This window comes from Leptodactylus fuscus, chromosome 1 (genome assembly GCF_031893055.1).
Source record: "Leptodactylus fuscus isolate aLepFus1 chromosome 1, aLepFus1.hap2, whole genome shotgun sequence".
NCBI classification, from domain to species: Eukaryota; Metazoa; Chordata; class Amphibia; order Anura; family Leptodactylidae; genus Leptodactylus; species Leptodactylus fuscus.
Genome location: NC_134265.1, coordinates 121,023,046 through 121,039,795, shown reverse-complemented (window position 1 = coordinate 121,039,795; position 16,750 = coordinate 121,023,046). Strand labels below are relative to the sequence as shown.

Here is a 16,750-nt window from a genome sequence, read left to right as displayed (position 1 = left end):
TGAATATGTGACCCCCTCCCCCGATTGACACTTTAATGTGATTTTTAGAAGGTGCAGTAGCACCTAGCCTCAAAATTAAATCCATGAGATTCCCTGGTTTGTTAGTCTGGCTGGTGATAAACTCCCTTTGAATATCCATGAAACTTTTTGCATTATAGAAAATGATCCCTAAAGTTTACTGACATCTACAAATTATGTGTAAAAAAAATAATTAAATAAATAAATCTGCAGTTTTATGCTCCTAAACTGGTGTACCAATATGTGCTGGAGAGAGATTTCTAAACCTCCCCATGTGGCAGCAATAGTATCCCACGGCCCTTTTTATCGACTCCCCAGCAAAGTACACTGTAGGAGACAATGAGCTCACCCAAGCCTAAGACTTATTTTCTTACTTCTGTGTTTGCCTTCTATTTATTTCCTTTTAAGTCATTTTTATATGAACGTACACTTATCCTGGTAAAATGTTTGTTTTTCGTTTCCAAGCTAAATGTCTCGCCTTGGTGTACCTCTTTTTCACTTGCTGAGCTCATTGAAGAGAACACTTCATGGAGGTCACGGGAAGGAAAGTTTCTGGCTGCGGGGCTTGCAGGATATTTTTGGTTGTGGTTAATTAATAAATGCCGTCTGAAATGTTCAGTTTGTTTTTTCACGTGGTTAGTGAGACTGTTTTCTGCTTTCTTTCCCAAGATGATAGAGTTTACAGAAACAATGGGGGTGATGATACACTAAGGATTTCTTTGTTATAAAAATGTTAGGAAGATAGCGCAGAAGTTTTAGTTGGCTTTTGTTAGCTGCACATTCCACTGGTTGTGTAGGAGTTGGTGGTGGCAGAGAGAATGGATGCAAATGGATTCGAGCTGGAGTATAAATGAATAGCTGTAAGGAAAGAATTCTAAGAAAAAAAAATGACACTGTTTTCTAGTAGAATAACTTGCAGATTATTGGATGCTGACAACAGTGAGTTCATGGATCTGCCAGTCTTCAGAACTGTTGTTAAAGTACAAAAGCTTTTGTGGCCATCATTTCGGTAGAAGTTTAGGTAAGAGACTCAACGCCTGTACACCTATTTATAATACAGGCAGATAATCTGCTGGTAACAATCACCTATCAGAAATATGGTCAGGTCAGTCATCACCCATCACTGTACTTCAACTGCAACCTATAACACCCTCTCACTGCTGCTATTATTATTATTTATTTATATAGCACCATTAATTCCATGGTGCTTTACATTTGGGGGTTTACATACAGTACACAAAATATACAGGTAGATACAGTCCTATGAAAAAGTTTGGGCACCCCTATTAATCTTAATCATTTTTAGTTCTAAATATTTTGGTATTTGCAACAGCCATTTCAGTTTGATATATCTAATAACTGATGGACACAGTAATATTTCAGGATTGAAATGAGGTTTATTGTACTAACAGAAAATGTGCAATATGCATTAAACCAAAATTTGACCGGTGCGAAAGTATGGGCACCTCAACAGAAAAGTGACATTAATATTTAGTAGATCCTCCTTTTGCAAAGATAACAGCCTCTAGTCGCTTCCTGTAGCTTTTAATCAGTTCCTGGATCCTGGATAAAGGTATTTTGGACAAACAATTCAAGTTCAGTTAAGTTAGATGGTCGCCGAGCATGGACAGCCCGCTTCAAATCATCCCACAGATGTTCAATGATATTCAGGTCTGGGGACTGGGATGGCCATTCCAGAACATTGTAATTGTTCCTCTGCATGAATGCCTGAGGATTTGGAGCGGTGTTTTGGATCATTGTCTTGCTGAAATATCCATCCCCGGCGTAACTTCAACTTCGTCACTGATTCTTGAACATTATTCTCAAGAATCTGCTGATACTGAGTGGAATCCATGCGACTCTCAACTTTAACAAGATTCCCGATGCCGGCATTGGCCACACAGCCCCAAAACATGATGGAACCTCCACCAAATTTTACAGTGGGTAGCATGTGTTTTTCTTGGAATGCTGTTTCTTTTTGGACGCCATGCATAACGCCTTTTTTTATAACCAAACAACTCAATTTTTGTTTCCAAAATGAAGCTGCCTTGTCCAAATGTGCTTTTTCATACCTCAGGCAACTCTATTTGTGGCGTACGTGCAGAAACGGCTTCTTTCTCATCACTCTCCCATACAGCTTCTATTTGTGCAAAGTGCGCTGTATAGTTGACCGATGCACAGTGACACCATCTGCAGCAAGATGATGCTGCAGCTCTTTGGAGGTGGTCTGTGGATTGTCCTTGACTGTTCTCACCATTCTTCTTCTCTGCCTTTCTGATATTTTTCTTGGCCTGCCACTTCTGGGCTTAACAAGAACTGTCCCTGTGGTCTTCCATTTCCTTACTATGTTCCTCACAGTGGAAACTGACAGGTTAAATCTCTGAGACAACTTTTTGTATCCTTCCGCTGAACAACTATGTTGAACAATCTTTGTTTTCAGATCATTTGAGAGTTGTTTTGAGTAGCCCATGATGCCACTCTTCAGAGGAGATTCAAATAGTAGAACAACTTGCAATTTGCCACCTTAAATACCTTTTCTCATAATTGGATACATCTGGCTATGAAGTTCAAAGCTCACTGAGGTTACAAAACCAATTTTGTGCTTCAGTAAGTCAGTAAAAAGTAGTTAGGAGTATTCAAATCAATAAAATGATAAGGGTGCCCATACTTTTGCACCGGTCAAATTTTGGTTTAATGCATATTGCACATTTTCTGTTAGTACAATAAACCTCATTTCAATCCTGAAATATTACTGTGTCCATCAGTTATTAGATATATCAAACTGAAATGGCTGTTGCAAACACCAAAATATTTAGAACTAAAAATGATTAAGATTAATAGGGGTGCCCAAACTTTTTCATAGGACTGTATAATACTAACAATGACCGACTGGCACAGTGGGGTAGGGGGCCCTGTCTGCAAGGGCTTACAGTCTATGAGGGGAGGGGGGTAGAGACAGTAGGTGAGGGTAGAGACTGTACAGATGGCAGTGTGGTGATAGTGTTATTGCAGGTTGTAGGCCTTCCTGAATAGGTGAGTCTTCAGGGCCTTCTTGAAGCCTGTGATTGTGGGGATCAGTCTTAGGTGTCGTGGTAAGAAATTCCAGAGTATGGGGGATGCACAAGAGAAATCTTGGAGACGGTTGTGTGAGGAGCGGATGAGAGCAGAGCGGAGTAGAAGGTCATTGGAGAATCTGAGGTTATGTGTGGGCAGGTAGCGGGAGATTAGGTTGGAGATATATGGAGGGGACAGGTTGTGGATGGCTTTGTATGTTAACATTAGTAGCTTGAATTCTATTCGCTGGGCACTGGGTAGCCAGTGAAGTCATGCCTGTGTGTGAGACCTTCCCCATTTTAGGATAGGTCATCAGTATTATATCAGTGGGTACCCTACAGCCAGAACTCCAATGATAAGCTTTTCTTGGCAGTCTCCAGCACCTCTAGACAGGGCTGGAAGTAGAAAACTACATACTGTATTTAGCGATCTTGCTGCAATATTGCAGCTTAGCTCCTAAATGAATGGGAGGCGAGTTGCAGTGCTCTGGCATGAACAGTACACAGTGTACGGAGGCTTCTGCTTACAGTTTCATCCACTGTATATTTCGAGCAGCTGATCAGTGTGAATGCTAGGTGTCAGACGCCCGCCGATCTTATATTGATGACCTCTGTCATGTGAGGCTAAACCCAGGTGCACAGCAAAGCTTATTAACATACAGATTAAAAGGTTTTTTCTACAGCAAGATTACACAAAAATAAATATTCACTATGTCACAAATATACCCTAAAGTAGCTTATAAATAGTGGTCAAGATTTGGGTAAAATCATGGTTACAACTAAAATAATGGCGTACAGTATATACTACATTTTAGAATGCTTGTGTTTAAGTATTAAGCTATACATTCCAATGAACAACCTCTAGAGGTAAAGTAACACACTATCCTAAGGATAGGTCATCAGTATCAAAACCCCCTCAAAGCATGGATAATCTTCTTTCAGCTACTTTCTCACACTGTGTTTTCATGAGGGTTTTTTCCATTGAAAAAAACAATAAACTACATAAAAAATCCCTTTATTGCTTTGCGTTTTTGTCCTTGTCATTTTTATTCATGCAACATTTTTCCTGTTCCCTCAGCCTATACAACTCTTGCAATAAAAAACACTAAAGTGACAAAGCTATAGAATGGCAAGAAAAGCCAAATGAAGAAAAAAAACCTCACAAATAATTCTTGTGTGAAATCATGTATTTTATTACTTTTATGTACTTTGTACTTTGAATGTACATGAATACTGAGTACTCCTATACATTGTACTCTCTACTTCTGCTGTTTGCACTTAGGAAATAAGTGGATACACTAATACAAGTTTCTAATGTGAGCTTTGCATCAGTCTGACAGAACCTGGTGCATTATTTATTCAGACCTCTTTACATTGTGCTTACAATAAAATAAATGCTTAAAGAAAACCGGTTGTCTTGGACTTCTTGTCCAGCCTCATTATGTCATGGAGCAGCAGGGGTTTAGCATATTCATCTATTTAGATGCAAAAGGTTTAGTATAACTATTTCTATTGGATATCTTAACTGAGACTCTGTCTTCCTAATTACATCATGGAAGACAGACTTGCACATTCTCAGTCAGCGCCCTCTATTGGTGTGCACACTTGAGGCACTGGCATCCTAATTACATCATGGAAGGCAGATTTGCATATTCTTCCCATGTTCCTTTGCACAGTGGAGCGCTCATGGCTTAATAAGACTCCACACACCTAAATGGTGGTTCTCTCCCTATGGAGTGACGATATCCCCTCAACCCTATTTCCTCTTACTAAATGTCTCAGAAATCTGAGTTTTTACATATATATTTTAGTGGCCACTCCTGCTCACTGACTGGCATCTGTCTGTATGCACACTTACAAATCCCTCCACCCTCTAGACTCAGAATTAGCAGCAGTCTCATTCCATATTTAAAATTGTACTGAAACTGTTTTTCAAAAGCTATATATTATTTTCTCAGCCCCTTTGTATTTATAGCATGATGCTTGCAGATTGGACAACATCTTCAATGTCCCAGGTTCTCTAGCTATGGTTCCAAAACCTTTGTCAAAGCACAAACTTGTAATGAATATTTGTAATGTTCTGCCCTTTGTTATTTACACATCAGTATCCCAACTACTAGTGAGTTCAGCCGCTGAACGGGTCCTATGGCAGGTCATGTGATTAGCAGACTGACCAGCCATTTCACTTCAGATGGTAGTCCCTGCTTCCTGTGTAAGTCTATGACAGTGGGGCATCCAGGCTGTTATAGACTTGCATAAGGAAAGTGACTTCTGTTTGAATCAGCAGGGCCTTCTACCAATCACATGACCACTTTCGGTGGCTGGATACAGTGAATATTCTGTTGGCTGACTGAGCTCGACAATAATTACACTTCAGTATTCCCAGGACTCGAACATTGGAGTGGTACAATTGTGGCTAGCGACAAAGGGTCCGGTTTTGTCAGATATGTGGGATAAGATATTTCATGCTTGAGCAGAAACAGAGTCTTAGAGCCATTTTAAGGCTGTCTACTGTTGAATTCATTTTAAATACTCATTAAAAGTGTTTTCAGTTCTGTTTTTGTGAAATGTGACAGAGAGATAACATTTTAATGAATGTCCTAACATACATTTAATGCAGTGCTTGATTTGCTAACTATAGATCAGTCCGTAAAAGCCCATCAAACACTTAAACTTGTAATAGTTTCCCTGATGAAAATTGCATTTGTCAATGTTCACTTCGTCATCACATTTATTGTATCTGTATAAAAGGACCATTTGTATCTATCATTTATGACACACTGACTTGCATCTCTAGAAATACAATTCCCATCTAGATGAATTTTTAGTTTAACATAAAAAGTTAATGAAGTGTGATGTAATTCTCAACCCTTTTACATAAGGCACTGGTTGCTACTTATACCTTGGTAATTCATTTAGTGAAAACCTATTAGTCTAGTGAAGTCCCTTATATACTCTTATAAAGTCTATAAGAAGATGGTAAAGTTATTTTTATAGTATTAAAAGTTGAAATGTTCTGCAGGTTATTGTAATACATTGTTTATTGAGAGAAGACAGTCTGATGAATGGTTGCACACCATTAAATATTATTAATGTTATTTATTTTATATTTTCAGGAAAAAAAGGACTGGCAAAATAGTTCATTATTAGAGGAGAAAGCGTTCAGACCAAGAAAGTCTTTCAGACGAAATGATGAACCTATAAAACTTGACAAGAGTTCAGATGTACCAAAAGGCAGGAGAGATTACAGTTACAAAGAATTATATGATACAAAAACTGTTTCATCGGATGAAAAAGATAACTCTACCCAAGTGGAAAAAACGGTGAAAACTGTGAAAGCAACCATGTTTGAGCACAATGTGGAAAAACATAGTCCTCCTGAGGTATACCACTCAGGAAATGTTGTGTCCAGCGAAGTCTCCAGAGTTTTTGCCATATCAGAACGTCTAAGGACCAAACATGAATCTTCGAGTTGGTCACAATGGTTAAGTGAGGATATTGTGCAATCCATGTCCCACGTTCAGAAGGACCCTGGAATAAAAGACAGTAAATTTAGTGAAAAGTCCCTTGATTCAGTTTCTTCTTCAGACTTTGGAAATTTACAAATTATGGCACCTCAAAATCTTAGAAAAGTTGATGAGAACAGGAGAGTAGAGCCAAGGTATGAAGTTGTCCAGGCCATAGGGGAAAGAGTTCAGAGTGAGTCTATTGAAATGGCACCCGAAGACAAAGCCGTGACGCTTCGTTCTCGGCGCTCTTTTCACAACAAAGATCGAGAGCTAAGCAAAGATAGTATTGAACGTTCGGGGAGTAGTCTACAGAGAAGTAAAAGTGAGTATCGAAAGAAAAACCCCCTTAATAGTCCTCAGGAATATTCTCAAGGCAAATTTTTTACTCGAGACACTGATTTTCAGTTTGAAAGAAAAAATTCCTTTAAAACAGACAAAATTGATTCTGTTAGTCCACAATTGGAAAGTCTTTACAGAAGAGAACAAGTTTTTACAAGAAAAAGTTCAAGTGATGAGACTGAGAAAGAGAAATCTCAAGAATTGGACAATAAGAAAGAAACACTGGAAAATACATTAGGGAAATATTCTTCAGACTATTCTCATTTTGGTACCAGTACAGCAGGTAAGGGAGAATGGAAATCATCTTTCCGAGGTTTCAGTCAGAAAACTGACAAGACGATTAGTTCTCTGGACTCAATACAAAAAGATTCAGAAAAAGGTAGCAAAATTGTGAAGGAGGTTCCAACAATTCCAAGCTCAAGTGTAAGAGATGAAACAAATTATTTAACTCAAGTAAAAGAATATAAAAAGCAACCGTCACTTAATCAATTTCATCTTCCGAAAGGATTGTCAACCAAGAACACCAACAAAGAGGAGTCAAATGACTTCACTGACATCATGTTAAATTCGGAAATTGAACAAATAAAGAGAGACTTATTCACCCGTCGGTCTTCAAAAGACGCTGATAAGAAAGATTTCAAGGAAGAATTTAAAGGAGATGATATTCTGCTAAAAAGGAAAGACTCTTTTCAAAGAGGACAGAAAATTGGTGATGGCACGCATGGGATATATGACTCTTATAAATCTGAGCATGGTGACATAAGGAATAAGACAGATGAGTTTAGATTCTCATATGAAAGAAAAGACAGCGTGGAAATTGCTCCTGCTAAAGACCCAACTCCAGTGGATAAGAAAGCAACGTATTTTGCAGTAACAGGTATAGACAGTAAAAAACAGAGGAATGATGAAGAAAATCAGGTCAGCAGTAATAACAGGTTAACGTCTGATGAACTTTACTTTAAGCGCAGTGTGAAAATGGGCATAACAAGCTACAACTCCACAACTGATTCTTTCATAAAAGAAGAAAAAATTGCAGAGAAAGATATAGATACCTCATATTCAACAAGAGGAATTAAAACCTACAGAACTATGCAGGCTCAAGATAATTTAATGGAAAAACCAGAAAAGGCACCAGAAAAACACAGTGTTATTGATATTGATGCTTTGCTCAAGAAACGCAGGGAAAAGTCAAGTGCAGATGATGAAGCTCCATCATATCTGGATACTCAAACAAAACCCACACAGAAATCACATTTAACAGAGCCAGAGAACACGCAAGAGTCAATCACCAAAGGATCTCCTCCTAAGCTTGATGGGACATACAAAACTAAAGTTGTAGACATAGATTCTCTTATGGCTGACTATAAGTCCAATCAAAGAAAGGAGAAGGAGAATGTAACCAGAGATGATGACTATAATTTACCTAAATGGGAAAGGTCAAGATCTTTCAGGGACAGTGCCTCAAAAGGTTCAAGTAGCAAATGGAAAGATCCATCAAGACATTTAACTCATGATGAAGGCTATAAGTATGAGCCTGTGGCATCACGGTATAATTTACCTCAAGAAACTACCTCAACAAAGGTTGATCACAAACCGAATATTTCAAGAAGTTCTACAGGTTTAGAGAACTTAAACACAGTTGCAGATAGAAGTTATGACAGAGATCCATATAAAGGAAGAGAGGTTCACAGCATTCTGGAGTCTTCGGTAAGAACCCGCAACTATACAACACAATCAACCACAACAGAAGCAACTTCTACTTCACATATACAAGGCAAACAAATTCTAATAAAAATGACTGGTGATGAAAAGGAAAATCAAGTGGTAGAGCGTGAGCATCAGTCCTCTACACGTAGGGGATCCATTCCAGACGAAAAGACGCAACCACTTTCTGAGGCTAAAAAGCCAGGAAAAGCCAGTGATTTAATCAGCCTTATGTTGGAAAATAAAGACCGGAGAACGGACCGACATCGTTCTAGGATAAGTGCACAAATGGATCTTCCGCAAGAGCCAAGAACACACCGTGCAGTAACGCAGCAAGAATGGACACACTGTGAGAGCAAGGTATAGCAATTTTGTTTTATCATTAAGTATAGTTCAGGCTGTCCATGTACTCAAGAATTTTGTTTGTTTTCTTGAGACTTCTTTGATCTAGGGATTGCATTGGTAGAATTACTACTTAGATTCTTAGATTTTAGAACTACTGTAAGCCCTAGGACTGTCTCTGCTGTGTTACTGTCTCACCCTGTTGCTTATAGGTATGCTTGCTGTTGTAATTTTGGATAAGGTTCTCACACAAAACTTGATGCTTCTAGAGGCAAGTCCTAATAGAATGCTTGTTACAATTCATTAACCGGCACAATACACTGCAATACTCTTTTATTGTAGTATATTGGACAGGTGATTGAGCCCCCTTGTGGTAAATTACCCTCAACGAGACTTGGGGGGGAAAAAAAGAAAATTTAATAAAATATTTTTTTAAAATTACAAAAACTCTATTTTCCCCATTAATATATTTTGCATGTTTTAAAAAGATAAATGTGAAAAAAAAAAACCTTATTTATTGTCGCCACCTCTGTAACAACCTGAAATATAGTATTTTTACACTATTATGCCAAAATCAACATTTTTGTTTATCTCGCCATCCAAAAAAAGGATTCCAAAGCGATCAATAAGTTGCTTGTATCCTAAAATGATTCTTTGTCCTTAAGGCCGAAATAAGCTGGATCTTTAAGAGATTAGGAGGAGTTTCTCAAAGTGGTCTGCTGCTGTAACACACTGAATTTTCCCATGGTGGGACTATTAAAGCATTATCTTATCTGAGACAGGGTTCACACTATTCTGTTATGAAGGTGTCCGATAAAAAAACATATCATAACAGACATTAATGGACACTAACTGATGTTAATATGTCTGTTTTTTTAGCTGATCCATTTAATGGATCAATAAAAAAAACCAAACACACTAGCATCCGTTTTTTTTTTAATACTGTCCGTTGTTTTGATTTTCTGCTTTCTGAGCATGCGCAGAAAACGAACACAAAATAACGGATACTAACTGATGGCTATCAGTTTTTGTCTGTTATAGGTCGTTGCCCATAGACTTCAATGTTAAAAAAAAAAAAATTACGGACTATTGCCTTCCGTCTAGAATCCGTTTTTTTTTTCAAACTGACACAAATGTCCTGCACGTAGGATTTTTTTTTTTTTTTTATCCCCTGGGAAAAAAAGGCTTCTGAGGGATTGTGTGTAAACGGACACAAGATAAAATCCCATCGCAATGGATGGAAATTTTAACGGATTACTGACGGTTCAGCTAGTGTCTGTTGCTAAAATCTTGTAACGGACAATAGCTACAGACACTGATGACTGTCAGTGTGAACTTCCCCTTATCTTACCTTTTTGGAGTTGTGTGTGTATAATATATATATAGATACACACACACAATGTTACGAGTTGTATAAGATATGTAATAAGTTATGTTACAAATGTGTTTCTTTTGTAGGAATTTTACAAAACAGAGGAAATTAAGCAACGACCAACAAGAATACGAGAGATGGAGATTGGAACAGATATCTCTCAAAGAAAGAGTCTATATCGTTCCAAAGAGTATAAAATGAGCTCAAATGAGGTGGGATTTTTACCTACATTCAGACTTACATGTTTTCTTAAATATTTTGGCATTATGCCTACTATTTTGATGTGCTTTCATGTGTTTTTTAATATAAAAAATACTGTACGTGCGAAATGTTCTTATGCAGGGAAAGCCTATTACATACATTATATTTGTTTTACATATGTGTAGAAAATGTGGGACTTTACTTATAGTTTTAAGATCTTAGTACAGTCTTGGTAATTGTTAGTAGTTTTTCCCTCCAAAAAACACAATTCTCATGGGAAATGAATTTTTGGAACATCCAGTATGTTTAGTATTTGTTTTACTGATAATTAGAAAACTTTGACTCCATAATGGGATATGATCCCAGCACGCTACATCCTGTTGTGGTCCTCCGTTGTAGCTGTATGTTCTGCAAACAAATGTAGAGGAATGTGGTTAGAATTACCAATGTAGATAGTAATGGATGTAGCATGTTGCTTAAGGGTTGTGAAGACAGCAATGTACATATTCCCAATTATACTAGTAATTCCCAATTATACTAGTTTTTCTGCAAGGAAAATGTTTCACTGGTTACTTCTTTTCGCGTTTGCTGCAGCACCTGTATTGTGAATGGGGTTGCCCATGATGGGAAAAAAAACCCTTTAGGCTGGGGCCCCACAGACCGGAAACCCCGCGATTTGCCCACAGCAGAGACGCCGTGGGAAAAATTGCGGCGTTGTACAGTGCAGGCAAAGTGGATGGGATTCATACGACTCCCATCCCCACTTTACGGAAAAGATCGCAGCGCGGACACACTGCGATTTGAAAAGCTGTTGCGGCTTAGCAAATCACAGCATGTCAATTATATCTACGGAAACACCGGCGACTTTCCCGTAGATATAATTTTAAGAGAAAGTCTGCAGAGGAAAACTCTGTGAACTTTCTCTTAAAAGCGCTGTGGAAACAACCGCTATGCGTTCACGTAGCGGTTCTTCTCGCAGCGCTTTAGTGCTGCAGATACGGCCCGTGGGGCCTTACCTAAGATTCCATATAGCAGGATGCTTCCATAAGGGTCCATTCACATGGAGTTTTTTTGGCGCTGAGTTTGCATCAGAATCCACGTGGAAAAATAGCCTCCCATGACATCAAGAAAAAGGAACCCATTGAAGGCTTTCTTTCCACGTGGATTCTGACGCAGATTCAGCGTCAAAATCAGCGCCAAAAAACTCCATGTGAATGGACCCTTATACCTATAGTGAAACCACCAGCATTTCCATAGGCAATTGACATGCTGTGATTTCCAAAACCGTGACAGTTTTGGAAACTTCAGCATGTGTGCTACGCATATTTTTCCGCAATGTAATCCCATCCACTTTGCAGAGACTGTAAAAGTTATGGTTTTTTTTCACATGGGTCCAGCTTTAAAAAGGACCTGTCACCAGATCTAAAAAGGCAGATGACTGATCACTTTCACCATAAGCGTTTTGGTATATTGTTTTTCCAAATCTGTTCAGCTGTTCCAAAGCTATAAGCCATTTTATTGCTGATGTAAATTAGGGTTTACTAGGTAAGTGGACAGTAACTTTGCATGACCTACAGCACACTAAGACCTCATCTCACTTGTCTTGTATACCCTAATTTTCATTAACGCTACTTATATCTTTGGAATGGGTGACTCCTTTTGTCTGGGGTATGGGGGCACTCGTCCACATTAGGGAGAGTGTGTGCCTACATAGGCAGTACGGAGACTTACAAGTCATTCCTACTCTGCTAGGGATTATGGGTAAAAGATATGCAAATCTATTCTCCTGGATGGAATTAGGAGAACACAGTGCACTCTGTACACCACCCTATAGAGGGCAGCATCCTTAACATCATGAACGACTCAGTTATAAAGTCTTTTAATCATAATGTGGATTTAATTGCTAAATCAGTATTTCTGTCCCAAAAGGAACAGATTCCCAGTTATGGACAGCGCTGTTTCGGCCTATTGGGCCATCCTCAGCATAGCGTAGGGATACTGATTTAGCAGAATGAGAGACTATAGACCAGGGTATGGGGGCACTCGTCCACATTAGGGAGAGTGTTTGCCTACATAGGCAGTACGGAGACTTACAAGTCATTCCTGCTCCTGATGTTAAGGATGCTGCCCTCTATAGGGTGGTGTACAGAGTGCACTCTGTTCTCCTAATTCCATCCAGGAGAATAGATTTGCATATCTTTTACCCATAATCCCTAGCGGAGCAGGAATGACTTGTAAGTCTCCGTACTGCCTATGTAGGCACACACTCTCCCTAATGTGGACGAGTGCCCCATACCCTGGTCTATAGTCTCTCACTCTGCTAAATCAGTATCCCTACGCTGTGCTGAGGATGGCCCAATAGGCCGAAACAGCGCTGTCCATAGCTGGGAATCTGTTCCTTTTGGGACAGAAATACTGATTTAGCAATTAAATCCACATTATGATTAAAAGACTTTATAACTGATTCGTTCATGATGTTAAGGATGCTGCCCTCTATAGGGTGGTGTACAGAGTGCACTCTGTTCTCCTAATTCCATCCAGGAGAATAGATTTGCATATCTTTTATCCTTTTGTCTGTACTAGGTAAAAAGATTAAACACTACTCCCCCTGCTGGTCTCAAGTTAGAAATCAACAGGACCTCTTTTGTTTTCTGCAAGAATTAGTTTTTTCAGTAACATGCAGACTGCCAGCAGTGTGGGCAAGATGCATCTTATTCGTGTGCACTTCTACATCTGAATCGACTACACTTCCTCAGCATAAGTGGGATTTTTTTATTTTATGAATGACCTGGTACCATGTTACCATATCTCCGGTGTGGCAGAGAAGCAAGAAAGTAAATCTGCAAGGATTAGGATAGGGGTTGTTTGTAAGTACTTGTTTGGAGGACAGGTTCACTTTAATTCCTGACTTGCAGTATATTTGCTGCAGGGCTTTGGGGCTTGTTCTCATTACAGAGATCATCCTTTGAACTGTGATTATAAAACCAGGTCATAAATCAGAAGTCATCAGCTCACAGGCAGCGAGAACTGCTGATCACATACATCTGCCCTTCAGGCTTTATCTGCCTCAAGATTTTAAAGTTCACTGTTGAGTCTTCTGATTTACTTAATGTGATCTAGTCTATAAGTAAGATCTACCTTATAGTGTATCTAGCACTTTGGCCTATTTATATCAGTGTCTATGTGCAGATTTCTGAACCTGAGCAGAATCCAAGCAGTGGCAGTCTGAAGTGAAGCATAGATGTAGTTGTGGTTATGCTTGATATTACAGCATTGTGCCAATCATTTGAATGGTGCTGTATAGAGCAATGAAAACAATGAATGGCTCCCGTTTGGGGAGTCCACTTGGTGACTTCTCTCCCCCTTCCCGAACGGAAACCTATACGCATTAAAAACCGGTTACCTAAGGAAAACCGCAAACCCCTAGACTATAATGGGATCCGTGTGGTTTCCGCACGAAACATGCAGAGAGAAAAGTGCTGCTCTCGGTACTTTTCTCTCCACTTGATTCGTTTGGACACCAAGCGGAAACCACACGGACGACATTATAGTCTATGGGGTCTGTGCGGTTTCTTAGCTAACCGCTTTTTAATGCATATAGGTTTCCGTTTGGGGAGTCCCCAAGCGGACTCGGTGAACGGAAACCAGAATGCAGATGTGAACCGGGCCTTAGGGTGCATTCACACTACTAATACGCTGCCTGATTCTGAACGTTAAAACACGGTCAGAATCAGCGCGTATAAAGCAGTTCCCATTCATTTCAATGGGAGCCGGCATACGAGCGCTCCCCATAGAAATGAATGGACTGCTTTTTTCACTACGAGTGCTCCCATTGAAGTGAATGGGAAGTGCCCGCGTGTACGGCTAGCTCTGCTCATTCCGAGCCGTACACGCGAGCGCTTCCCATTCACTTCAATGGGAGCGCTCGTAGTGAAAAAAACAGCCCATTCATTTCTATGGGGAGCGCTCGTATGCCGGCTCCCATAGAAATGAATGGAGCTGCTTTATACACGCTGATTCTGAACGTGTTTTAACGTTCAGAATCAGGCAGCGTATCAGTAGTGTGAATGCACCCTTAGACTGGAAAATGAATGGCCTAAAGAGAAGCCCTCCATTTTAAAAACTTGGTTAACCCCTTTAAAGCTTGAATAAATTAAAGCAATTGGGGTGACTTGATGTGTATTGAACTGCAATTAATCAATTTTATTAGCATTTCTGCTGTGAATTAACATGGTTGTTGTGGATGGGACCCCCTAGATAATGGTGGACTTCCCTTCACGTCCGTACTGGAATTCCTTCTGCGAATATCCTCGGGTGACACGTTCTCTGTGTTGCTTCTGAAGCTCAGCCACTGACTAAAGGATCTTGTGATATGACTTACCCTAAAATATGTCATTTCTGTTTTTGTACTTAAAGGGATCCTATCATTCACACACTATTTTTTCTAGGTACCATGTCGGAATAGCCTTAAGAAAGGCTATTCGTCTCCTACCTTTCGTTGTCTTCTCCGTGCTGCCGTTCGCCTACAATCCCGATTCTTGTTGGTATTCAAATTAGCTCTCTCGCAGCACTGGGGGCGTCCCAATGCTGCAAGAGAACTCTCTCCAACGCCGCCTCCATCTTCGTCAGGAGCGTCATCTTCAGCCTCTTCTTCTGGCAGTGGCTTCCGTCGTGATACTTAGAAAAAATAGTGTGTGAATGATAGGATCCCTTTAAAAAGCAAGTACACTGGAAATTATCTATTTCAGAGGAATTAGAGTCAAGCATCATTGAAGGTTAATTTTTCTTTAGAAGAGCAATTCAGATTAATGTAAAGCACTCAGTATGTTCCAATATTTTTCCACATAGGTTGTAGCTTTTGGCTTTATTACTAGAGGGGCAATTCACTAGGCATCAAATTTAATACCGTAGAAAATTAGCCACGTTTTAGTAAAATATGTAAAATGTAATAGTTTTGTTGCTTTGTCATATAGAAGTAGAGAGATCATTAATTTCCGTGCACCACTACCTTTGTAGCTATTGTGCAAACCTATGTAAGTATATTGTTTAGAGAGGAATTTCCTAATATAACTACTTCTGCTATCACTACTTTTAGATGTTGTTCCACTTACTATCTATTAACAGGCCAGAGATGAAACCTTCACATATACCTTTAATATGGGTAGTTGGGAGGGATAGCTACCTGCTGAGCCAGCATTCTGCCTAAAGTTACTCCACCGTTTCCTTCCTATATGTGTGCACACTTACACTAGTCTGAGCATGTATTCTAAATGGAAAGAAGGAGATAAGCCTCTGATGCTGTGGCTTAACTTTCCTGGGAACAAAGTAAATTCTACATACCCAGTTCTTCCTTCCTCAGCTTCATCTGCCAGGAGGCCCATATGTAGGTTTTTGATTGTGCCAAAATAAGCAGGCTTGGCACCAGTTTGCTTTATGGGTAGAATACATGTTAGGTGACCAGGCGTGATGCAGCCAATCGGTTACTGAATTGGATCATACCTTCTTTAAGACCTTGTCTGTGTGCTGTTTCTGGCATTTCAGCATATCCTAGTTTATGTGACTGCAGTAATACAATATATATATATATATATATATATATATATATATATATATATATATATATATTCAATGAAAGGATTGAAACCAAAAATCTGCAGCAAACACTTTTATGTGTGTATGCAGCCTTGATGTGAACACCCAACTGACCTACTATACAAAAAAGGTGTTATGGACTCATAGTGTTGATCTCTCATGAGCGCTGTGGTATTCTCTCTTTCACATACTAAATGTATTTCCATTTCCGCCCAGGGCCATTCATTTACTACTTATGTAATTTAAAGGGATCCTATCATTAAAACTCAATTTTTTTTTGTCCCTAACATGTAGGAATAGCTTTAAGAAAGGCTATTCTTCTCCTACCTTTAGATGTCTTCTCCGTGCTGCCGTTCAGTTTAAATCCCGTTTTTGTCGGTATGCAAATGAGTTCTCTCGCAGCACTGGGGGTGGGCCCCAGAGCTCAAACAGCACTGGGGGCGTCCTCAGTGCTCCAAGAGAAGTCTCAAGCACCGCCTACATCCTCTTCAGGAACAGCCTCTCCCTGTGTCATCTTCCGGCTGTGGCTTCAAACTTCTAGGTCTCGGGCCTAGGGCAAAGCCGACTACACATGCCTGACGGCCACAAGAAAGTGGCTGTTTACACAGTATTGTAAGCGG

General features: G+C 39.5%; 1 protein-coding gene across 1 annotated transcript in view; it reads left to right on the top strand.

The window, feature by feature from the left end:
• The window catches only part of KIAA1671 (KIAA1671 ortholog), a 149,383-nt gene that overhangs the window by 41,947 nt on the left and 90,686 nt on the right, over positions 1-16,750 (top strand). The window contains exons 4-5 of the mRNA XM_075276575.1: positions 6,188-8,983; positions 10,424-10,549. Coding sequence (XP_075132676.1) covers positions 6,188-8,983; positions 10,424-10,549 — 2,922 coding nt within the window. The remainder of the gene's footprint in view (positions 1-6,187; positions 8,984-10,423; positions 10,550-16,750) is intronic.